Below are 24,640 nucleotides of genomic sequence, written 5' to 3'. Positions count from 1 at the left end.
GCGGGCCAAGAGTCCATTTGCCCAAAGCAGAGACTTGCCCGCGGGGCCACTCTGGGGGTGCGCGGGGCGCAGAGACCCTCCCTGGACGGGGTCGGTGGGCAGAGAAGGACCCGCAGGCTCGGTCCAGGGTTCGATCGCGCCCTGTCGGCCCCGCGCAGCCCCTGCAGGCCGGGCGCCCGGGCTGGCGGCGGTCGGGAGGGCCCCGCGGAGCCCGGGGTCCCCTCCCCGCGGGGCGCGCCGGCCGGCCGCCCGCCGGAGCCCTCTCCCCTCCAGCCCGGCGCCGGCCCCGCCGAGCGGCCCACCTGTGAGCGCGGCCCAGATTGGCGGAGGCGGTCATGTGGGCGGTCACGTGCCGCGGCGCGCTCCGTCCCGGAGAAAATGGGGTTTGGTGTAAATCTGGGGGTGTAATGTTATCATATATCACGCTACCTCGTAAAACCGACACCGAAAGCTGCCGGACAACAAATCACAGGTCAAAATTATGAGTTCCTCGTACTATGTGAACGCGCTCTTTAGCAAATACACGGCGGGGGCGTCTCTCTTCCAAAATGCCGAGCCCACGTCCTGCTCCTTCGCGCCCAGCTCGCAGCGCAGCGGCTACGGCGCGGGCGCGGGCGGCTTCGCGGCCGGAGTGCCCGGCGTGTACAACGTGGGCGGCCCCCTGTACCAGGGCCCCTTCGCGGCCGGCTACGGCCTGGGCGCCGACGCCTACGGCAACCTGCCCTGCGCCCCCTTCGACCAGGGCCTCCCCGCGCTCTGCGGCGGCGACCTCGCCAAAGGCGCCTGCGACAAGCCGGACGACGGCGCGGCCGAGGCCAGTCTCCGCATCTACCCGTGGATGCGGTCCTCAGGTGAGCCGGGGCCGGGGCCGGGGACAGGGGCCGGGGGCGATCGGGGCTGGGAGCCGGGAACCGGGAGCCGGAGGCCGGGGCGATCCGGGCTGGGAGCCGGGAGCCGGGAGCCGGGGGCGCGGGGCCGGGGCGATCGGGGCCCGGGGCTGGCGGCTGCGGGCGGGCGGAGGCCCCTTGACTGCTGGCGGCGCAGCCTTTCTGGTTTTAATTAGAGTCGAGGCGCCATAGCGTGGAGAACCCGCAGCATTGTATGTAAATGAGGCTCATAAAACTTTTTATGGCCCGATTAATGGGTTCAATCCTCGTAAATTTATTTAACTCCCTTTGCCTCGGAATTTTAACGTGAAGTTTGTTTGTGCGCTGTCCTCTCTCTCTTTCTCCCTCCCTTGCCCTTCTCTCTCTCCCTCCCTCCCTCCGCCTCTTCCTTTCAGCCTGGTTTTTCTTTCTCAAAACCTGGGGGAGCCTCACCCTCCAGGGCCCCGCACCAGCCCCCGCGCCCGCCCGGGGCCCGTGTAAGGCCGGGCTGGACGCTGGAGCAGGGACGGAGGGTCGGAGTGACCTAGGAAGGTCCCAGGGTGGGGGCGCGGGCTGCTGGAGGCGAGGGGGGCCCCTGGAGGGTGGGCTGCCTGGGGTCGCCTACCGGCCTGGCCAGCCAGCCAGCCAGCCAGCCGGGGAAGCGGCCCCGCTGGTCTTTGAATGGCCAAAGCGGGGCGTCTCCCCCTTGCCCGCACTCTATATTTACAATTTCCCTTTGTCAGGGGGAGCGGGACATTGTGGAAGCCTAGCCGGCTGGAAAGCGCGGCTGGAAAGTTGGGACCCTGCGCCTTCCCTCCTCGGGGAGCTGCTGGGAGCTCCCTGCGCGTCTGGCAGGGCGGTGGGGGGCTCCTCCCCCAGCTCCGAGCGGGGCGCAGGGCGGAGGGGAGCCGGCCCTGGGCCCGATGAACGCACTGTCCTGACCATGGCCCCTCCGCTTGTCTGTCCGTGTGTCCCTGTGTCCGTGTGCCTGCCTGCAGGGCCTGACAGGAAGCGGGGCCGCCAGACCTACACGCGCTACCAGACGCTGGAGCTGGAGAAGGAGTTCCACTTCAACCGCTACCTGACCCGCCGCCGCCGCATCGAGATCGCCCACGCGCTCTGCCTCACAGAGCGCCAGATCAAGATCTGGTTCCAGAACCGCCGCATGAAGTGGAAGAAGGAGCACAAGGACGAGGGGCCGGCGGCGGCCGCGGCCCCCGAGGGGCCCGTGCCCGAGGCAGCAGCCGAGGCCGCCTCGGCGGACAAGGCCGAAGAGGAGGAGGAGGAGGAAGAGGAGGATGAAGAGGAGGAGGAGTGAGGGGCCCAGCAGGGCCCTGGGCTGCACCAGACAGTCCGGAAAGCATCGTTAGAGACTCATCGGTTTTATTTACAAAAGTTGAAAAATAAAAAGAAAATGTAAAAAAACAAAACAAAACAAAAAAAACCCCCACCCAGTCCCCCACCTACCCCATTATCCACTCCAATTCCCAACTTGTTTGGACAGCAGCTGCCTAGACTGGGTCCCTTGGGGGGTTCCCCTCTGCCTCAGAGGCCCCCCAGCAGACACCCCCACCCCCCATCCCTAGGCCGGCTGGCTCCGCACCGGCATGGCTGAAATACTACCTAGCACAGGCCTCAGAGAGAGGCACCCCAAACTACCTATGGGCCCAGCCCAGCGGACCTCCACTCCCAGGAACCCTGGAGTGTCCCCACACTGGCAGACACCCAGCACCTCCCTCTAGGCCAAGGACCTGCCTCAATACTACCTATTGTCCCAAACTACCTATGTTGTGCTCCCTGGCTCGCCTGCTACCTATGCCGGCCCTCCCAGGCCAGGACCCCCGCTGCTTGTGGCTGGCAGCCTCTGGGGTCCCTGAGGCTGTGTGGAGAAGGTGCTGGGGACCAGGGCATTGGCTTCTATTTAAATCGAAAAATAATATATTTATTCCAAAGCATTCTTAAGTGCTGCAACCTAGAATCCCTCTCTTCTGGCCTGGATATTCCAAGTTCAGGCCCGTCACCCCCCACTTCCGGAGGGGGCCATTCCTGAGCTGGCTGCAGGTTTCTGAGTGAGCTGCTGCTTAGGGCTGCAGAGATGCTCCCAGCCTCCCCGCCCCTGTGTCCTACTGCCCGGCGGTGTGGACCATGGACACCCTGACTGCCTACAATAGCAAATATTGTATATTTGAACAAGATTGTTTTGTTGTCATTTATATGGTCTTGGAGCTCATTTGTAAGGCGATGTCTTGCCTTGGGAAGAATGTGTTCACGGGGTGACCTTGTAGCATGGCGTGTTGTCTTGAGCTAATCTGTAGCAGGTGGGGAGAGCCAGTGCCCTCCCCGGTGCCCTTCATCCCCGGTGTTGTCCTGTGTCCCCCCCCTCCCTCTCGAGCCTCGGGTTCCAGGAACAGGAAGGTATGCTTTCCTCCATCTTGCCCAGCTAACCGTGTTTTATGTAACAGCAAAATAAAGATGCCTGATGACAAAGAAGTGTGGATTGCTCTATCTGGGGAGGGAGGCTGGGGAGGAGGGTCATTCTGGCCAGAGAGCAAGCTGGCTCTGTGCGTGCTCAAAGGGAAGCAAAAGTGGAAGGACAAACAGGGTCCAGGGTGGGTGTCCCTGAATCGGTGTGTACGCGTGTGAGTTCCTTTTTGTGTGGGTTTGTGTGGGTATGTGTGTAGCTTTTTTGTATATGTATCTCTGTGTGTCTCTGTCTGTATTTTATGTCCACAATTGTATGTATTTCTGTGTCTGCCTGTGTGTATTTTTATGTCCACAATTGTATGTATTTCTGTGTCAGTCTGTGTGTATTTTATGTCCACAATTGTACGTATTTCTGTGTCAGTGTGTATTTTATGTCCACAATTGTATGTATTTCTGTGTCTGTCTGTATTTTATGTCCACAATTGTATGTATTTCTGTGTCTGTCTGTATTTTATGTCCACAATTATATGTATTTCTGTGTCTGTATTTTATGTCCACAATTGTATGTGTTTATGTGTCTGTCTGTGTGTATTTTATGTCCACAATTGTATGTGTTTATGTATCTGTAACTGAGTGAGCATGTTTCTGTGTGTGAATAATTGCGTGTATTTCTGTGTCCATAACTGAGTGGATGCGTTGCTGTGTGCCCCCGAATGCACATGTGAATTTCTCTGGGGGAACACTTTTGTCTGGCTTGTGGGTGTGCCCACAAACACCTTCCAGATGCCTTGAAAACGGAATCTTCTGTAGGTACATTCTATTCTATAAGCCTTCCTAAACACACTCATAAATTCCAAGAGCGAAGCCAAAATCCAAAACCCGCCCTTGCCTCTAAGGCTGCGGGGTGGGCTTGCAAAGGGGTATCACCCTGCGACTGATCCGAGAATTCTCCATGAGCCTGAACCTGGGCTGGGAGGGGGGATTCCGGGCCTCTGCCGGCCCCCCACCCGCATTCGGGCTAAGCGAGGGCTGCTCAGAGCCCCGCAGTGCGGCTGCGAGGGGGCAGGGGCAGGGGGCAGGGGCAGGGGCAGGAGCATGGGCAGGGCCCGCAGACCCGCAAGCCTGGGCGGGGCGCCTGGGTGCGGGGGCGCCTGGGTGCGGAGAGGATGAGGAGCTGGGGAGGGGCGGTGGGGGCCGCAGGGAGCAGTGAGCCGGGGATGGGGGTGGGGGGTGGGTGAGGACCTGACCCCAGGCTCGGGGCTGGGCCCCCTCTTCCTGCTTCTGAATAAACCCCGCTAACCGGGTCTGCAAACCCTGCGGCCCCAGTCGGGGCGGCTTCGGCGGTAAGATGGCGCCGGTGGAAGAGCTGCCTCCTCTCAGAGATGGGGAAAGGGTCATAAATCCGTTGTTGTTTATGAAAATTTACAACTTTGCAATACAACTTTATGAGTTGTTCGGCCCTTCCATTGGCCGTCGTCGGTCATGTGGATGGGAACCGTGAACATGAACTTTTTTATAATTTCCCTTGCGAGAATAGAGCTGCATTCTTGCGCTCCGCTCCGTCCTGCCTGCTTCGGAGCTCTGCCTGCAGCCGGCTGGGCTGGCTTTGTCCGGCGATGGCGAGCCAGGCGAGGCCCCGGGCCGGCCCTCCCCGCCGGCGGTGCGGTGCGCCCCGCTCCCGGCGCCGCCGCGGCCTCCGCGGCTCCAGCCCGGCTCACTTCCCTCGTCCGCCGGCCCCGGGCAGGAGGGCGATCCGGCTCCCCGGGCCGCCCTGGCCACAGCTGTCAGGGGGCAGGAGCTTCTGGGAGCCGCCATCCGAAGGTGAGACCTGTGGGGAGACAGGAGCGAAGGTGGTGAGATGGCAGCCAGCGCGGGCGGCGGGGCGAGGGCACACAGGCTGGCTATGGAGATGGGCATACTCCCCATCACCCACCCTCACCACACACACACACACACACACACACACACACACACACACACACCTGGCTCCCGGTGGCAGCGGATGCCCGCCTTTCGCCCGTGGCACCGCGCCCTGGCACCAGCTCCCTCCCTGCCCCAGCGACCTGGCCCAGCCCCAGAGGAGGTGGCCCTGCACCCTGCGCCCCCCCACCCCCCTTCTCGGGTTTGTTTGTTTGTTTATGTGTGTGTGTGTTTTTCCTTTTTTTTTTTTTTTCATTCATGACCCAATTGGTTCGGTTGATGCCCCAACGCCTGGGGCCAGTTCCCGACCTGGAGAGGTGGGAGCGATGAGGGCCAGGTGCCCCTGCGGACGGGCGTCCTAGATCAGCACAGCACCTTCTGCTCCCGGGGTTTGGTTTGTGGGGGGAAAGGTGGAAGGAGGGAGTAGAGGAGGGTGAGCAAACGACTTACTAATGCGGCCGAGTCCTCGCTGGCGGACGGCTTCCCTCCACGCGGTTCCGATGGGAGAGGAGGTGCCAGGAGCGCGGGGAGAGGGAGAGGCGCGGGCTGTGCTGGAGGAGAGGACGGGGTTAATGTCTGGGTGCTGCTTGGCGGGAAGTTTCGGCGGAGCGATGTGATTGCGAGGGGCAGGGGCCCCTCAGCTGAGGTTGAAAGGAGGGCGCAAACCGAGTCTGGGCGATAGGGGGACCCCCACGCCCCGGACCTGGGCGCCGCCGGGCCGGCGATCGCGGGCCCACCTTGGGGGAGCGGGGAGGGCGCTGGGAGCCTCCCGGGTGGAGCGCGGAGGGCGCCGCGGGGTTCGCCGTGCGTCGCGCGGGTGCACAGACCCGATCGCGGTTTGGTCCGGGTGCCTTTTGGCCGGATTTGCCCCGGGAGCTTCCCGGGGCAGCAACCAGAGACCGCCCCGAGGCTCTGGCTCGAGTTCTTTTTGTGTTTGGTGCAGCTATTGGTGTTTTCCCATCTTAAGGGACTAGCCTGGTGCGCGTTAGATAACGGAGAAGGGCCGCGGAGGCCCGGGGCGCCCGCGGGCACGGCGGGGGCACTCGGGGTGCAGTCGGCAGGATAAAGCGGCGCATTTGCATGGCAGGGCCCGGGCGGCCTGGCTGCGGCTGCCGGGCCCATTATTTATTGCGCCCGCCGGGCGGCTCGCTGCTGCCACGCTGTGGCCGCCGCCGGGACCGCGCCGCCGCCCCGCGCCTGCAGCCCGGCGGAGCAGTGCTGGGCCCCTCGGAGATCCCGGCGGGCCGTGCAGAGGGGGGCGAGGGAGGATTAAGGGGCGGTCTCCCAGGGCCTGACTGGCCGGGAACCTCCCCCGTCCTGGCCACCTGACAGGAGCCGGACTCCCGGCTAGACTCGGGTCCCCTCCCCCAGCACCATGGAGACTGGTTGTACAGGCCGCCTGGCACGCCATGGCTGCTTCTGTCCAAACTGCGCGTCCTGAGGCGCCCCGGGGGCGCACGATGGTTTGGGGAGCTCGGCGCTTTGGGATTTTGAGAGCACAGAGACCACTGGTGGCTTGAGGCCTGCGCGCCTGGCTGACCCCGAGGAGGACTGGCGATGGCAAGGAAGGCGGGCTTGGGGGCCAGGCTAAAGCCCCTGACAAGCACAGGCCGCACCTGTGTGCTGTGGGCTCCGGCCTGGGCTAGAGATCAGGGTGGGGGGGTGGCCTTCAAGGTCCCCCAACACCGGCAGGCCGTCCTCCAGGCCGGCCCGGCCAGGGTCAAGGCGCTCAGTGGGCAGCCCAGGAAAAGGGCGGATTGTGGGGCCCTGCTCACCATCCCGTCCCCTTTGAAGAGCAGCTGAAAGGTAAGTGGACTTTCTGTGTGGCTTTGACCGAGAGGAGAGCCCTGGTGGCCATTCTCACCATCCCAGTAAAGGCTCCCTCCACCATCGGGACTCCTATTCTTGCCTGAATCTCTCTCTCTCTCTCTCTCTCTCTCTCTCTCTCTCTCTCTCTCTCTCTGTATGTATGTATGTGTGTATATATATATATATATATATATATATATATATATTCAGTCACTGGTTGGAGAAATATCTATCTTTGGGTGGCTGCCAACATGATATGTGCCAGCCTTGGCTAACATGTGGAGATTTTAGTTTAATATATTTTTTCTTCTTAGTGCCTATAGGAACTGGAAATATAATGTTTTGTTTTGGTTTGGCTCTTAGCTGAGAAATCAAATTCTCTTGTTGGCTGGGAGCATTATTAGATTGAAAATCCAGGTCAAACCATAACAAATAATAATAAGAGTGGTAAATACTAGCATTGTGTGGGAACTGGAGGAACGAAGCAGAATTATAAATGTAATCATTTATCAACATCTCCAAACGGTGTGTTTTGTTTTGTTTTTTTATCTTACATAATGCCTTGCTTGAAATCACTGTCCTCTGGTGGTCTTGTTTAAGAAATAATAATTCAAACATGATTTTCTTGGAACATAGCTTTAAAAAAGAATTCCCTTAAAAATTTTGACTTTTGAGTGTTTATTTTCGCCCATCTAATCCTTTCCGTGAAGACATGCAAGGGAGATTTAAATTTCTATCCTGTCCTGCCAGGCCCTTATTTATCCATGCAAAGGAGAAACTTTCCCAGCTTCGATTGATTGGGTGCACACAACTAAAAGGCGGGTGTCTGGGCACAGCCCCCAGAGCTGGGCACAGCCACTCTCAGGGTGCACGCTAGGCTCTGTGCACCTAACTAACCTGAGTCTCGTGTTTTTTTCCAATTTTTTCCTCTTTGGGGGAAGTAAGGGGAGGGGGAAATTAAAAAGCAAGGAAGAGATTAAGAAAATCGTTTCCAGATTCCTAAGGGCCATCACCACCCCCAAGTACTGAACCCCCTTCTCTGCATTTGCCAGAGGTTTACAGAGCTTATAATCACCCCCTGGGAATGCAACCAAATCATATAAACAGCCTTTCTTCAATCTCCACAGAATTGAGGATTTTAAAGCTAATTCAAGGGGGTTTTACAAGCCCCCAAAATACAGTCGTAAAAATGCCATTGGGGGGGAAAATCACATTTTACAAAACGAGATTGCTCCCTGCATTGTAAAAGTCAGCTTTCTCCGGGGCACACCTCCTAGCTCAGGGAGCGCGGCCCGGACAGGCTTTTCTGGTCCTGTTTGGGGAAGGCCAGGCCTGGGGCTGCCGTGAAAGCAATCCAGACCATTTCCCCGAGCTCCCCAGACAGCTTGTCCCCGATCTGGAGCGCCTGTCCTGGGCAGGCCCCAGACCGGCCCCAGGAAGGATACACCCCAGGACAGTGTGGCGCCCCAGACACCAAGCACAGCAACTACCCGGCAGCCTCGGGCCTAGGCGAGCTGCCCCTAAGAGCGGCCGGGCCAGGCGCCCTGGGTCCCCCGAACCTCTGGACGGAGGACAGCTTCACTGCTGGCTCTGCCTCGGTTCTGAGCGGTCAGGGTGGAGGGCGATTCCCTGGGCTCTGAGCGAGGGGAGCAGGTCCCCGGCCCGCGGCTGCAGAGCTGTCTCAAGGCCACTGCTCCGAAGGCCCCTTTCTGGTGGGAACAGTGGTTTCTGGCCTCTCGGTTCCTGGGTTCAAAGGCGGACGAGGCCACACAGGTTTGGGGTGCTCTGAGGCTAGGCATCGCTGGCCTTCAGAGGGGAGGGAGTCGGGGACTCTAAGAGGCGTGCTGTGTGCGGGAGGAGGGGCGCCAGCGAGGGGCTGCCTTTGGCCGGCCCGTGGGCTCCAGGTGGGCCGCCCGCTCTGCGGCTGCAGGCCCGGCCCGGCTGGGCGTGGGGAAGGGGGGGAAGGGGAAAGAAGGGGAAAGAAGGGGTGCGGTGATTCCTGGGGCGCAGGGTGCGGAGCTCAGAGCTCGGGCCTGGTTTCTCAGAGCCCGTCTCCAGCTGGGGACCTGCACCCCAGGGCAGGGGGGTGCGGGGGGAGGGGCAGACCCACCCGGGCCGGGAGGGCAGGCCCCGGAGAGCCGGGCCACCCTCGTCCCCGCCCCTCTGGGCGCGGGGCTGTCAGGGTTCCTGTTTGGAGAGAAAAACCAGCAAAACCCAACGAGGCGAAGGGGGAGGAGGACGGAGCGGGCCCGGCGGGGCCTGGCGGGGCCTGGGCGCCCCTGCCCGGCCGGAGGGCCGTGCCCGCCGCTGGCGATGGGGCAGGGCGCGGGCGGCCGGCTGGCGGCCATCCATCTGCGGCGGCGGGCGCGGGCCGGGGCTGTTTGTAACTTTGCTGCCGCGGTCGCCGCGGTCCCCGGGGAGCGGCCCGGCGCGCCTCCCATTGGCCGCCGCCGCGTCAGCTGGTGCGATTTGCTGCTGTCGCTTTTGGCGTTCGGCCATCCAGAAACAAACCAGTTCGATGACTACTAATAGTTATAGCCAGATGTACTAATACACAACAAATCACGGGCCTGCGGAGGGGCGCGCCAATGAGTTCCTATTTTGTGAATCCCACTTTCCCCGGGAGCCTGCCCAGCGGCCAGGACTCCTTCCTGGGCCAGCTGCCCCTCTACCCGGCCGGCTACGACGCGCTGAGGCCCTTCCCGGCCTCGTACGGGGCGTCCAGCCTCCCGGACAAGACGTACACCTCACCTTGTTTCTACCAACAGTCCAACTCGGTCCTGGCCTGCGGCCGGCCGTCCTATGAGTACGGGGCCTCGTGCTTCTATTCCGATAAGGACCTCAGTGGCGCCTCGCCCTCGGGCGGTGGCAAGCAGAGGGGCCCCGGGGACTACCTGCACTGTCCTCCCGAGCAGCAGTACAAATCCGACGGCAGCAGCGTGCCCGGCAAAGCCCTCCATGAGGAAGGCGCCGACCGGAAGTACACGAGCCCTGTGTACCCCTGGATGCAGCGGATGAACTCCTGTGCGGGTAAGGCTTTCCCCGCAGCCCGCCCCCCAGAGAGCGGAGGGAGAGGGGGAAGGGGCAGGGAGGAAGGAAGGAAGGAAGGAAGGAAGGAAGGAAGGAAGGAAGGAAGGAAGGAAGGAAGGAAGGAAGAAAGAAAGTTTCTTTAGCTTTAAGAAAAAGATTTAAAAAAAAATACTAACCCATTCCCAATGGAGCAATCAAGCTGAGGCAGAGTGAAGGCAGGACACTAGTGTCCATGTAAGGTGACACCCTAGAGAAGTGTGTGTGTGTGTGTGGGGGGAGTGGGGGTGTCATTGCTATGTGAACCCCAAGACAGGGGCAAACTAAAGAGAGAGCCAGGCTGGGTGGGAGGGAGCTCCTGCCTACACTCGCCCTGGTAGCACCCTGCTCAGATCCCCAGCCCAGATGGCCTTCTGCACCCATCCCTGGCACCCCCCTCCCCTTCCTGCCCTTCAGACACTCACCTAGAAAGAGGCCCTCGTTTAGCCTCTTCCAGGGTTACCCCAAAGCCTTGGAGGGCCACATCCCCAGCTGCAGCGTTCTCTCTCCTCCCTCTCCTCCTCCCACTTCTACTCAACTGCTCACTTACAGCCAACTTCTGCCTCCTCCTAAGACCCTGCCTGCACCTCAGCCACCCAGCCTGGAGGGAGCCCCCACCCACGGCCCCTCTGGCACCAGAACAAATAGCCCATCCCAGGCCTCCATTTCCCGGAACCCCAGATGGCCCACCGCTCTGTCCCTTTGCCCCTCGTTCCCCAAAACTCCACAGGGAATCCTGGGGCAGGACAGTGCCTAATGCGAATTTTAAAACTTATAGTCTTTTGCTTTAGCATCCACTGTTGTTTTGTGTGTTGTTGTTGTTTTTTTTTTTCAAGGAAGCTTTTCATTTCTCAGATGGGGCCATACAATTTGAGGGGATTTGCAAAGACCTGAGAAGGCTGACCATTCTTAATTTCCCAAAAAGCACCCTGAGTGCTCACCAGCCATCCTGGGGTGCCTGGCCACAGCAACACCTCCACAGACATCCATGTGTGGATGCAGGGGTCTCCCCTCCTCACAGGGTTCCACACCCCCACTCCCACACACACACTGCACTCCCACAGAACGCGGCTGAGGTACCCCAAATTAGGAATGCCCGTTCTATTCTTTTGCTTGTATTTTTTTTTGTATTGAGCAGGGTTTTTAAAAAACAAAAAACAAACAAACAAAAAAACAAAACAAACCCAATAACTTCCCACCCAAGTCATTTCAGGTGGCAAACATCTCGCTCGGGATGAAATAATCTTCGCCACCAGAAGGCTTTTGGCCCAAGACAGTGGCAGAGGTTGGAGTGCAGGCGGGCGGTTTCCAGCCCAGGGGCTGGGGGTGCGGGGCTGCCTGGCGCAGCTGCCCAGATCGGGGCTCAGGGCGCGGGGCTCTCTGCCCGCAGGTGCCGTGTACGGGAGCCACGGGCGCCGAGGCCGCCAGACCTACACGCGCTACCAGACGCTGGAGCTGGAGAAGGAGTTCCACTTCAACCGCTACCTGACCCGCCGCCGCCGCATCGAGATCGCCAACGCGCTCTGCCTCACCGAGCGCCAGATCAAGATCTGGTTCCAGAACCGCCGCATGAAGTGGAAGAAGGAGAACAAGCTCATCAATTCCACGCAGCCCGGCGGGGAGGAGGCCGAGGCCAAAGCGGGCGAGTAGGCGCCCGGGCGGGGACCAGGCCAGCGGCGCGACCTCCCTCGGCTCTGCTCCCTCGCCTTCGCCCGCTCCCCAGCCTTTCTCTCTGCCTGCTACCATCTGGGGGGCTTACGCAGCTTCAGGGGAGCCCGGAGCTTTGCAAACGCCTGAGCATTTATTTCTTACAAAAGAAAAAAAAAAAAGCAACAACATAAAAAACAACACACACACAGCCAGTGTCAGCGGCGGAGCGGGCGGCTGCACAGACCCCGCTCCCCGAGGCTGCCCGCCCGGAGCGCCCCCAATTCGCCCCTGGCTCGTGGGTAGCGCCTCTGCTCGCCTCTGGCACGGGATCGGGGTTGCTGGAGAGGAAAGAAGCCCGGGACCCATCCTCTTTGGGTGCCTGGGCATTCTGGCCCCGGTCCCTCGCCACCAAGTCCCCGGAGGGCACCGCCAAATCGACTCTGGCCACGGCAGAGAGGGAGCCCAAAGCCTGGGGCCCGGCACCGCGGTGGCCTCCCGGGCCGCCCCCGACAGGAAGAAGCTTCGGGAACAAAGGCCCCCTCCCCCCAGAGTCTAGCCTCTGTTCCCGCACCGCCGTCCGTGGAGGAGAAGCAGCCTCCGCCGAGCGCGGGTGGAACCGGGCAGCCCGGAGCGGCCGGCTCCCGCAGGAGATGCAGCCTCCGGCGGTGCCACCGCGCTGTGGGCACCAGAGGAGGGGCCGGGGCCGTGGGAGCGGCCTGCATCATGGTTTCCAGGCTGCCAGGGCCGCCTGCGACGCAGGGCCTCCGGCGGGGAAACCCTGCCTTGCCTTTCGGCTGTCTCTGTGGTTTACTTTCATCTTTCCGAACCAGGAAAGCAACTGCGGGGATACGAGGCACCGGCTGGCAATGCTTCCATTAGCGCCCTCCATGTGCTCCTGGGGGTCTAAGCAGAACCCCGATAACGCGGCCCACACACCGCCAGCTCCCAAGCAGCGTCTGTAGCTGCGGGGGCCTCGGCCCACTCGCTGGGTTCACCTGGAACCCCTCCGACCTGGGGCCCGGCGGCTCCAGGAAAAAAGACCCGGCGCCGAAGATTCCCCTGGCTGGATCCTTAGAGCAAAGCTAACAGCAAGCCAAGGACACGAAAAAACAAAAACAAAAAACAAATTTGCATGAAAGGACCATCGGCTCGGTGATAAAAGTGTGTGGAGTGTGACCTCGCGGCGGAGAAGCGCCACACAAAAGCTCTCTCTAACAGACGCCTGTCCCTCAGGCGCGGCCGGGATCCTGTCCCTCCCGCACCCGCAAAAACAGAGCCGCGATTGTAGCTCCTGCCGAGGGCAGGATTTATTTCTGCGATGGGCTAAATGGCTTTCCCCCCACTCCCCCGAAGGTGATCTCTGCATTTTCACATTTCAGAGCTGCCGGCATGACGGGCAGAACCGACCCCAACCTCGACATAAAAACAAGAGGGGCTGCACAGCACAGCGGGGGAAATAAAAGTTGTCGCAAATAAAAACCCAAGGCACCGTCTCCCCCACCCCAGCCCTCTGCATCCTCGCCGGGCACGCGATCGGCAGCTGACGGCCTCACAATTGGTACATCCTAATGGAACTGCGAGGGAAATGCAATAATTTTGCCATAATGGGCCGTAACCTCGATTCGACCCCGGCCCTCGCAGCCCCGGGTCGGGAGCGGCGCGATGAGCCCTGCCTCCAGCGGGTGGCGCTCGAGTCCGACTGAACGGCGGCGGCGGGCGGCGGGCACGCGCCCGGGGCGCGCGCCCCACCCCTCTCGCCTCCACCCAGCTCCCCCATTAGTGCGCGAGTTTACCTCTAGAGGTCATCAGGCAGGATTTACGACTGGACAACAAAAGCACGTGATTCGGAGCCGTACCCCATATTTGGGTGCCTACGTAGGAGGGAACCAAGTACATGTCCCAGTCATTTCCATAATTCATCATAAATTGTGCAAGGGTGCTATAGACGCACAAACGACCGCGAGCCACAAATCAAGCACACATATCAAAAAACAAATGAGCTCTTATTTTGTAAACTCATTTTGCGGTCGCTATCCAAATGGCCCGGACTACCAGTTGCATAATTATGGAGATCATAGTTCCGTGAGCGAGCAATTCAGGGACTCGGCGAGCATGCACTCCGGCAGGTACGGCTACGGCTACAATGGCATGGATCTCAGCGTCGGCCGCTCGGGCTCCGGCCACTTTGGCTCCTCCGGGGAGCGCGCCCGCGGCTACGCGGCCGGCGCCAGCGCGGCGCCCGCCGAGCCCAGGTACAGCCAGCCGGCCGCGGCCACGCACTCGCCGCCGCCCGACCCGCTGCCCTGCTCCGCCGTGGCCCCCTCGCCCGGCGCCGACAGCCACCACGGCGGGAAAAACTCCCTGGGCGGCTCCAGCGGCGCCCCGGCCCCCGCCGGCGGCACCCACATCGGCGGCAGAGAGGGGGTTGGCACCGCGGCGTCCGGAGCCGAGGAGGACGCCCCCGCCAGCAGCGAGCCGGCGAGCGCGCAGAGCGAGCCCAGCCCGGCGCCGCCCGCCCAGCCCCAGATCTACCCCTGGATGCGCAAGCTGCACATAAGCCATGGTAACGCCGGCCTTCCTCCCCCCGCGGCCGCGGGGGCGCGGTCCCGCTCCCTCTCCTTTCCCGCCTCTCCCGATCCCGCTCCCGATCCCGCTCCCGGCCCCGCGGAGCCTCTCCCCGCGCCTCCTTCCCTGCCTTCCTCCATCCTCCTTCTCCTCCTCCTCTTCTTCGCGGCGCCCTGCCTTCTCAGGGTGCGGGTGGGGGTAGGGGGAGCCGCCGGGCAGGCAAGTGGAGACGCTGAAAGTGGGGGGGAAAGGAGAAAACCCATGTCTGTCGGACCCCGGCGCCCCGGATCGCGCTCCCGGGTCAGGCCGGCCGGGCAGGGCGCAGAGGTGGAGGGAGGATGGCAGTCGGGGCTGTGAATCGGGCTTGTCAGGGCGGATAATTTATGAGGAGGGCGACGCTGGGGGAAACGGCGTTCCTAATGAGAGTCCCCGAAAAGGGGCTTGGGGGCAATAGCCCCTGCGAGAGCCGGCGGGACTCTGAAGTTTGGGGGCAGGAGGAAGAGCAGGAAAGGAAAGGGAAGAAAGAGAAAGCGGGCGCCCCAAGCGTGCGGGCTGGAGCAGGCGGCGGCTCCCGGGGCTGGAGCTGGGAGGGAGAGGGAGCCAGAGGCCACTGGGGCGCTCCGAAAAGGGCCCGGCTTTGGTGGGTGGCGGGCGGCAGCCTGGAAGGGCTGTGCCCTGGCCTCGGGGCACCAGGGCAGGGCCAGAGGGTAGGAGAGGACTTGGGAGGGTGGGGGGAAGAAGAGCGAGGGATCCTCAGGGGCGCAGCTCCAGCCTCAGATGGCCTGATTGTTCCCAGAGTCCAAACCGTATTGTTTTCTCTCTAGAAAGGAAGAGGGAAGGAAATTGGGGGGGGGGGGCGAAGCGGGGGGACTTGTTGAGCTTTTTCTCTCCTGTTCACTGATCTGGACCCTGGCCCGTCCAGCTGGCGGGCTCTGGGGGCCGGGGTCTGGGGACTTGGTGGCTAAACCGCTGGCTTTTCTGTTGCAGACAACATAGGCGGCCCGGAAGGCAAACGGGCCCGGACGGCCTACACGCGCTACCAGACGCTGGAGCTGGAGAAGGAGTTCCACTTCAACCGCTACCTGACCCGCCGGAGGAGGATCGAAATAGCACATGCTCTTTGCCTCTCCGAGAGACAGATTAAAATCTGGTTCCAAAACCGGAGGATGAAGTGGAAAAAAGATAATAAGCTGAAAAGCATGAGCATGGCCGCCGCGGGAGGGGCCTTCCGCCCCTGAGTATTTGAGCGTTTAAAGTACTGAGCAGTATTAGCGGACCCCGCGTAGTGTCAGTACTAAGGTGACTTTCTGAGACCCCCCCTGTGTTCCTTCTGTGAAGAAGCCCCGTTCTCGTTGCCCTGATTCATCTTTTAATCATGAGCCTGTTTATTGCCATTATAGCGCCTGTATAAGTAGATCTGCTTTCTGTTCATCTCTTTGTCCTGAATGGCTTTGTCTTGAAAAAAAAAATAGATGTTTTAACTTATTTATATGAAGCAAGCTGTGTTACTTGAAGTAACTATAACAAAAAAAAAAAGAAAGAAAAGAGAAAAAAAAACACACAAAAAAAAGTCCCCCCCCCTCGACCTCGTTTAGTGCCAATGTTGTGTGTTGCACTCCAGTTGTTTAACTGTGCATGTGAGTGGAAGTGTTCCTGTCTCAATAGCTCCAAGCTGTTAAAGATATTTTTATTCAAACTACCTATATTCCTTGTGTAAGTAATGCTGTTGTAGCGGTGACTTGATGAGACACAACTTAACTTGTTTGACGTGTAGTGACTAGTGACTCTGTGACGAAAACTGTGACTCCCAGCGGTGTGTCCCTGCGTGCCTTTGTAGGACCCTTTGCACGAACTCTGGAAGTGGCTCTTATAAGCGCAGCTTCAGTGATGTATGTTTTTGTGAACAAAGTTACAAATATTGTCCAAGTCTGGCTGTTTAAGCAAACTGTGATCAGCTTTTTTTTTTTTTTTTTGTATTTGTTTTTAAGGAAAAAAAAAATACTGACTGGAAACAAAAACAAAAAATAAACTTTCTATTGTAAGTTCTCTTGGTCTGGTTTGTGCCAAAGAGCGAGCGGCTCTTTCTGCTCTTCCGTCTGTCTGTCTGTCGGGTCCTGGAGGCGGATGGGGTCTGAGGCTACCTGAGCAGCCTGCCCGTGCCAGGAGACCTCAGACCGACACCCCAACCCACAGCCTTCCTAAAGCTGGCCTCTCAGAAAGTTCAGGACAGAAGGTGGGGAGCGGTAGGGGTCCCCAGAGCGTCATTACAACCTGCCCATCTCTGAGGAAACCGAGTCAACTTGCTGGGTACGACACAGAGGAGAGAGAGAGAAAGGAAGGAAGCCCAGGGCTTTGTTAGCGGCCCATGGGGCCCGCACAGAGGCCGCCTCTTCCCAAGGCCATCCTGGGCCTCCACCTGAAGAGACGGCTGTGCCTCGCTGTGGCCCCCAAACTCGCTGCCTCTATCCCGCCCAGGCACCCCTTCCCACACCTCACCCTGAACCCAGTTGGCTCCTTTCGCTACAATTAATTTGCTACAAATGGAAGGTACTTACCCCATCCTAGCTCGATTGGGAAACTCCTCAGGGCAGCTAAAGCGCAACTAGAGATTTGCACATTTACCGACTGCTTACACTGATGCCGTCTTGCCTTTTAAAAGTTATAAAACAGTAAACTTTATAAGCCCCAGTTCCGGCTATATGACATTTGGGTGCCAAATGAATAGGGTTTTGTCTATGAATTAGATCGTAAAATCATCCATAGCACAGACAGATCGGCTCACTGGCTATAAAGCGTCACGTGGGGCCATTAAAGTAAGTTTTATGGTTTTGGGGAGTTGACATCCAACATTATATACCACATAACATATAATCGCACTGACGCTGGACTCCATTTGACTCTTTTGCAGGCTACGTGTGCTGCCTGGTCATTCAAATTGTCAAGTTTAGGCCCAGAAGTGTCCAAACCACAAGTTCTCAAAACTCTCTGAAAAATGGCTCCCTCCGCATTAAGGTAAGCTCGCCTCCTTGGGAGTTTATTTGCACTCTGAAAACTTTCCTCCTGGCTTTCTCCTCTCTCTCTCTCTCTCTCTCTCTCTCTCTCTCTCTCTCTCTCTCTCTCTCTCTCGCTCTCGCTCCGATCTCGGGCTCAGTAACGCTGAGGTGGCCCCCAATTTAAAAGGGGGGGCGCAAACCTGCCCTCTGGGCGCCAGAAGCGCCAGGAGCCTGCCCTGCGGGCCACACGGTGCGCGGCGCGGCCTGGCCGGCCCGGGCCTGGGGCTGCCGCCGCGGCTGCTAATGACTTCCGCCGCTCGCCCTGCAGAAAAGCTGGTTTTTGTGCGCCGATGGGCCTGGGTGTGCATTCTGGGCTGGGCCGCCCCCGTCCCCGAGCTGGTGGGTCCTGATCGCGGAGCCCGGGGTGGGGGCTGGGAGGCCGTGGGGCGCTCGGGCCAGGGCCGCCCCGAGCTGGGGAGCTGGAGAGAAAGCCCAGGCAGGCCTGCCTGCGGCCTCCGGCGGGGTTCCTTGTGGGGCTGTGGCAGTGTCTTCGCCGGGGCCTGGGCCACCGGGCAGCCCTGGATGGGGGTGGCCGCCTTGGGCCGGGCTGCAGGCGGGCTCCGGAGAGCCAGAGGGTGGCAGAGGGCGGCGGGGCGCGGGCCGCGCCTCCAGGCTGGGCCCCTGGGTTGCCAGGCGGAGCCCAGGACCCTGGCATCTACAGGGCAATGGGGACCCCGGTCCCCCCACCTGGGGGGAGGCTCCCCACCCCCCACCCCGCCCCCGGGGGCCCAGGCCCTGAACCTTGCTGGCCTGCACGTTCTTTTTATTTCGGTGGGACTGTTCTCACCCGGCTGTGAGTCTGAAGCAATAAAGTTTATGGCCGGATTTAACTTTAGTCTTTGAATCCCCAGGCTAAATGAAAGGGGTTACTGCGCTTTCTTTTCTCCCGCCTCGCCTTTCTTTTCACTCTCCTTCCTTTTCCCCTCCCCTTCTGTAGGATTTAAAACATCCTTGGGCAGGGCCCTCAAAAGGCAACTGAGGCATCCCACCACCCTTGGGAGAACTCTAAAGACAGAGGAAGGCGCTCCCCCTCCACAGCCAGGGAATTCTCCCACACGGGGCCTAAAGGTGGGGGAAATGGAGGTGTCTTCAGCGCCCAACTTAAAAGTCCCAGAGCCATTAGGTTGTTTTCCCTGACACGTCATAAAGGGTAGATGAGGGAAGAAATGGTCGTTTGTCAGTAGGAGATTTCCGCCTTTCTTTTGTTAGCTGCTCCTTCTGTTTGATCCCAGGAAATTTACATAATCTATGATTTCCAAAACAGTCCCGATATTGCACCCGCGGGTGAAGCCAGGGGAAATAAGTTTTTTCCTGGGTGCAATCCCAGCTTGGCTTCAGCCACCCCTCCGGCCCCCTCCCCCCATTCCCCAGTGGCAGATGCCGTGGCCTGTCCCCGAGGTGTTTCTCTGGACGGGTACCCACAGGGGACCCTGCGGATTTCCCCCGATCCCGGCTGAGGAATTAGGCCAAATTCTCCAACTTAGAAATGAAACAAACAGACAAAAAATGGGATCTTCTGTCTCCAGATGCTTTTCTCCTTGTGAACTGGGTAGCTCTCTGCAAGCGCTCAAAGTGAAAAAAACTTCAAGTATAGGTTTGGAGTTTCAACATACTTGATTGTATGCACAGGCCGCTCCTACCCAACATTAGCCAACAGATGTTCCCAAAGAGAGCGGTCTGAAGAGCGAAACCTGGGAAGTTCCCCTGAAAGATCCAGACCCTCCCCCAAGTCCCGCCTCTCTAGAACAGTGAGTGGCCAGGGAGACCCCAAGGTCCCTTTTTGTGCCCCGTGAACGTGGGAATTGCCGTGTCTGTGCTCAGGGAAACGTGTCTACACCTTGGTGGGGACCAGGATAGAAACTCTCTTGGGGTTTTCTGTTTTATTGTAAGAGTCTAAGGATCCTGCAGTCTTTGTTTCGCTGCTCTGAGTGTTGGGTTCTTTATTGGAAAATACTGGGTGAAGGGTTTATTTTGGTTGCTCATTTGGTGATCTTGCTCGAGTGCTTTCTTGAGGACTAAAATTAGTAGCAGGGGGAAAAAAGAGTGATAGGGCTGCTGGCAGATTCACTTGAGTAACTCGCGTGGAGGAAGTGGCCACACCACCCCCGTGGCCACATCCCACCCTGGGCTGTGGGAATGGGCAGGAGGGCTGTGGACCCATAGCCAGCATCACACGCTGTGGAGAAGCTTTCCCATGATTTAAAAAGACTCAGAGGCTATAAATTGTCAGCTTGCTTATTTCTGTCTGCTGTAATCTTCATAAAACTTTAGAGTTTAAGGAGCAGGCCAACTCACATGGAGTTAAATGACTTTTAAAAAAACAACAACACACACAGCATCCAGTCAGACCTACGTGAGCGTGCCTGGAGGAATTTTTTTCTTTCTTCCTATTTTCACAGGAAGCATAGTAAAGAGGATGGCTGGTTATCTGCTCATTTCTGTAGATAACTTATTTCTCCTGTGTGCTTGTGGGTTGTTTTTGCAGAGAAACTTCTTTAGAAAATATCTGTCCTTGAGAGCTTTATGAAGACCTCCAGCCTCAGCCGGGGGCAGAGTGTCTGCCTGTGTAAAAGGAGAAGGTGTCCGAAATGTGAGGGCCCCGCTTGTTTCTACAAGCCACGGACACAGTATTTCCTGAACTATAAATACAATAGGAAGCTTCTGGTCACACTCACTTAGGGGTTTGTGAGGGCTTCCATGGTCTAATTCCACAACATGATCCCAGGATTCCCTTTCTTCTGCTCTCCCTGCCTCACTGTCCGCGGCCCTGGGAGGGCAGGACAGAATTTCCTACCAGAAATGGAGTCAGGTTCATTTATTTGTTGAGATGTGAAGAGTATTATAGCCAAACTCTTAGCGAGGGGAGAGCAAATGACATCCTTGAAGATGGGCTATTAGAGGGGAAAACAGCCCTTTTGGCTTAAAAGATTCCCCTGGAAGCCTCTCCCTGCCCCGGCCTGGGAGTCTGCCTGAGGTTCGCCCACCATGGAGAGTACAGAACAGAACGGTGTGGCTCTCTCCCTCTGGCTTCCAGGGCAGAATTTCTTTCCAGGCAGTGACAAAAACTATAAATGGGGCTTCCAGACGGGGCTAAGGGGGTCAGCGCAGGCTCCCGCCCACACAGGAGTGGGGCACCTCGGTCCTGGCCATCCAAAGCCTCAGGACTGGAAGATTCGCCTAGGTTTGTTTTGTTTGTTTTTTTACAAAGAAAGGTTCCTTCCCCACCAGATCCCCTCCCCACAAACTGGCCTTTTCAATAATAATATTTGTTATGGAGGTTATTGGGTAATTATTGCGATTTTGTGGAGCAGCCCTCGCTAGAGGTGCAGTCTGTCATCACCTAACAAATGACGCCCGCGCAGTTCACTGCCGGGTTAAGTAAATGCAGAGAAGATAAATCTGCACACCCTAGGAATCGCCAGCAGAGCACGCTTTAGTACAAGTTCACAGTCAACTCGCCTGCCCGGGCCAGCTCGCCCCTCAATTAGGGCTGCGTCTTTATTTTTAAATAAAGGGGAAACAATGTCTCCAGCTTCCGTTACCTGCTCTCCCCATCTTCTGTTTCCTTTCGCTTTTTGCTAGGTGCCCTGCCCTGCTCCCGATTTCTCTTGTTAAATGCGATGATGAGTGATTTAAAAATGATCTCTTTCCTAGTTTAAGGGCTAACAAAAAGAGGCAGGAGGCTGGTTTGGCAGGAAACACAGTCACAAACACACACACAAATCTAACGCACCCCCTTATTCTAGAAGGCTGAGGCAGAGTAGGGCGTCCCTGAGATCCCGGGAGGGGGCCTCTCCCTGGAAGAAAAGGCCCGGCTTTGTATATCTTTGTGGTTAGTGCGTCGCAACTGCAGGTCAAAAAGTTGAGGGTCAAAAGTTTACGTTGGGCAGCACTCTTAGTCATCTGCCCAGACGGAGTTTGATGTCAATGTTAGAGCTGCGATCTTGACTATCAGCACAGAAGATAAAATGGCTCGGAGTGACGTGTGTATCACGGTATGGACTCCAGGTGAACCCTAGTGGTTGAATGACCTCAATTACGGAGAAAAGGATAGAAAATTCCTCTTTTCAAGAGTAATACATGCTGTATTTCATCTTGAATTATCGTTCCCATTCGGAGGGAATAGCAGCAGGTAAATAGGCTTACATTACTGGAAAAACCAACACCTTAGATTGCCGGTGAAGCAGGAGTCTTGGGGTGTGGCCCAAAAATAAAAAAGCTCAGAAGTCATCAGTGGACCTTTAAGAAATAACGTAGCAAGTTTTCAATGCTCCGTGGTACCTTTCAAAGGCAAGAGAACCGGCAGGACACTTCCTTTATTTGAAAACGGTGATTTTGATTCGCCATTTCTCTCTTTTTAGTGCCCATAATGATCCCTAAATTGAGAAGGGCAAACAGGCGTTTCTTACCAAATGTATTCTTGGCAATTTTCAAACACAGAACGCTTTTTCTGAAATTGCCACCCACTGAACGCCAAGAGTTCTTAGAGCTGGGAAGGGGAGGGAGGAAGCGGAAACCCTCCCCCGAAGGGACAGGATTCTTCCCCCCCTCCCCCAGTGAGAAAATGCTCATTGGTGCCCTGAAAATGTTCCTGTTGTGGGAAATTTTTCATTACGGTAGTTGTTAACCCTACATTGAAAGTAAGAGAAATGCTACAATCTGTAAGTGAATAGCCAGACTGTAAAGAATATGCCATTTGAGCAGGAAGGTGGAATCCAGAAATGTCAGAGCACCATGACAGACTTCTGTTCTCCAGAAAATACTCTTTAAAAACACATTTGGAATAAAGGCGAAGGAGAGGAGACCGAGGAAGGAGGAAGGGTGGGAGAGAGGGAAAGAAAGGGAACAGTGTGTTAAGGAAGCCAACTGGAACCAGGCCTCCTGTGTGAGTTGCGTCTGGAGCGCTGAACACTATTTTATTTCTCATGCACCCATATTAGCTGGAAGTGACGGTGCCATAGAATGTTTTCTGGGGGACGTGTTTTCCTTTTCCAGGTATCCATCTTTAAGTAATCATTGAAGGGAAGCAGAGAAGAGAAAAATGAAATTTTTTTTTCTGGGTTTTTCTTTTTTAACTATAAAGATGTTAATCCAACTACTCAGAATGTAGACTCTTGTTAGGCATGTGCAAGATCACCCCAATATATCCTTGTTGATTGGATTTGCTGGTGCCAGGGACATTCAGTGGTAAATATTTCCCAAACAGTGCCGCGGTGGAAGTAATCAGATTGCTTCCGCTATTGGATGTGTAAAGTTTTCGCTCTGGCCAAGAGCTGGAAGCCAAATGGGGGTGTGCCAGATGAAAACAAGAAAGGGAACAACTGTGGTGATTGCTGTTACAGCAGTGAACACTTCACCACATCTGGGCTAGCAAAACGGGGGAAACTGAAACCCCCGCTATTACTCACCAAGACAATTATGTGTCCCTCTGAGAGAAGCTTGTTATTGTATTATTGGTTAAGAAGGTCCCACGCCTTAGAAACATGTCAGATTCAATAAGCACAGACACCCCTTAGTCAGTTTTGAAAGTAAAAGGTACCCGAAGAAGTTATTGCTTTTAAGAGTGCATACGTTTTTACTTGGAGGATTTTGATGGTTTAGGCCTCTTACACACTCCTGGAGAAAATTTATATTTAATGCAAGTATACATTTCAATCTTTATGCCTGGGTCATGCTCATTGCTATAAACTACTGCAAGGAAATTGCCCCCAAACAATTAATGGTTCAAATGGGTGATAAAGTATTGCTTCTCTAAAATCATGTGCCTCATGTAGGTAGGAGAGAGCCCGCAAATGCCACCATCAGGCACTCTGAAATCCAGCCATTCCAGAGATTAGCAGTCAGTCTGGGGGACTCTCATTCTAAAGAACAAAGGACAAATACAGTCAATACATTCCATAACGTTTACATTTCCTTTGCTCTCCTCCCTCCCCCCTTCGGTTTTCCCTGAGAAGGAGTGACCTGGGCAGAAACCCTGCCCTCTAAAAGACACTGTATAGACCTTTTAGAAGCGCAAAGTCCAAGGCCGAGGTGAACTTCAGGTCAGCGCGTCTAACAAATATGAAAATGTCGGCTGGTGAAGGGCGCGCCTTGTGACTTAACAAAGACTGTCAATGTGTAAGATTAATAAGAAACAAAATGCACACGGTGTCACTGTTCGGTCACTTTGAATCTCGGGGCAGGGTCGCATTCAAGAGGGCAGGCCATTCCAAAGATATTCAAAATGATTCAAATCAGATTCAAACGAGGCTGCAAAGCCTGCCTTCCTCTCGCCCTCCCGCTCCCTTGGACTCCCTTTGCTCTCCTTCTCCATCTGGGATTCGAGAACATGATGAAAAGTTGTTTCATTTAATGGGATTTTAAGAAAGCCTTTGTTGGGGATATATGTGATCCCTGCATGTGGAAATGAGCAAACGTGCTTACCAAGGAAAGGATGAGGCTCCCACTTGGAACGGGAGCCAGTTGGTGTGCGAAGGTTAGCCCGCCTTCTCTGCTCCATTTCAGAGCACCCCATCTTTTTCTCGGCGAGATGCTGCTGGTCAACTTTGGTTTATGTATTAATCGAGTTAGTTTCTTTCTGGCTTTATTTTGGTGTCTCGGATTTTACATAAAGGCAAGAAGTGTTGTTGTTGTTGTTTTTTTAAAATGTTTTCCAAAAGATTATTTGATTCAGTGGAATGATGCTGTGGCTTGCACAGAGAGACTGTGGAAGGATCAGAAAAGGTACTGAGATTGTTTATTACAGCCATAAATCTTGCAGTAAAATGTCAAAATGTCCGTGTGTGAGATAACACTTGGTGGTCCTGGCCCCGTTTGTGTTTATGATAGGAACCACAAAGACAAGTTACAGGCCTTGGGGGATTCTGTGTAAGCCCATCTTCCTAAAGTAATATAACCACAGGAACACAGGCGCAGTTAACTCGTTTAGGTTAACCATATACAAAACAGTGCCCATGCCTTGTTAATACTTTAAAATAGAAACCCGGTGGAAGGTTCTGAGGCTAAACAACATGAATTTTGTGTCTTAGTGTCTGTAAATAACATTAAACAAACATGGTTAAGACCCTAGTATTCAAGGCTGATGCCACGAGAATGACGGCAAAATTTCATTGTCATGTTCCCTCCCTCCTGCAAGCTTAAGAGAGCCCAATTTTGAAAATTATATTATGTATATATTATTCAGGTTATATAGTCAGTATGTGTGTGTGTGTGTGTATTTCTTACTGTAGAGAGATATTGGTTTAGGCAGCTATAGCACAGGCTAGATTTCCAGGGAATCTAGAGAGA

At 56.5% G+C, this 24,640-nt stretch overlaps 3 protein-coding genes across 5 annotated transcripts; all 3 read left to right on the top strand.

Annotated features, from left to right (window-relative positions):
• HOXA7 (homeobox A7) lies at positions 1-3,353 on the top strand. Its single transcript, XM_036453879.2, has 2 exons — positions 1-851; positions 1,865-3,353. Exons 1-2 carry the CDS (start codon positions 482-484, stop codon positions 2,182-2,184), a joined length of 690 nt encoding a protein of 229 aa, XP_036309772.1. The 5' UTR covers positions 1-481; the 3' UTR covers positions 2,185-3,353.
• A 1,419-nt stretch (positions 3,354-4,772) lies between these two features.
• HOXA6 (homeobox A6) lies at positions 4,773-11,898 on the top strand. Of its 3 annotated transcripts, none has more exons than XM_045587213.1 (3): positions 4,773-5,111; positions 9,935-10,049; positions 11,476-11,898. In XM_045587213.1, the coding sequence occupies exons 1-3, from the start codon at positions 4,773-4,775 to the stop codon at positions 11,733-11,735; spliced, it is 714 nt and encodes a 237-aa protein (XP_045443169.1). In that variant the 3' UTR covers positions 11,736-11,898. The 3 variants fall into 3 exon arrangements, with proteins under 3 accessions (XP_045443169.1, XP_036309769.1, XP_036309771.1); XM_036453876.2 differs by having other exon boundaries at positions 9,788-10,049; XM_036453878.2 differs by lacking the exon at positions 4,773-5,111 and having other exon boundaries at positions 9,021-10,049.
• A 117-nt stretch (positions 11,899-12,015) lies between these two features.
• On the top strand, positions 12,016-16,342 carry HOXA5 (homeobox A5). The gene is made up of 2 exons (XM_036453870.2): positions 12,016-14,298; positions 15,288-16,342. Exons 1-2 carry the CDS (start codon positions 13,398-13,400, stop codon positions 15,536-15,538), a joined length of 1,152 nt encoding a protein of 383 aa, XP_036309763.1. The 5' UTR covers positions 12,016-13,397; the 3' UTR covers positions 15,539-16,342.
• The last annotated feature ends 8,298 nt before the right edge of the window (positions 16,343-24,640 follow it).

This window comes from Pipistrellus kuhlii, unplaced genomic scaffold (assembly GCF_014108245.1).
Source record: "Pipistrellus kuhlii isolate mPipKuh1 unplaced genomic scaffold, mPipKuh1.p scaffold_m20_p_26, whole genome shotgun sequence".
NCBI classification, from domain to species: Eukaryota; Metazoa; Chordata; class Mammalia; order Chiroptera; family Vespertilionidae; genus Pipistrellus; species Pipistrellus kuhlii.
Note: the sequence above shows the minus strand (reverse complement) of the source record. Positions and strands in the feature narration are given on the sequence as shown.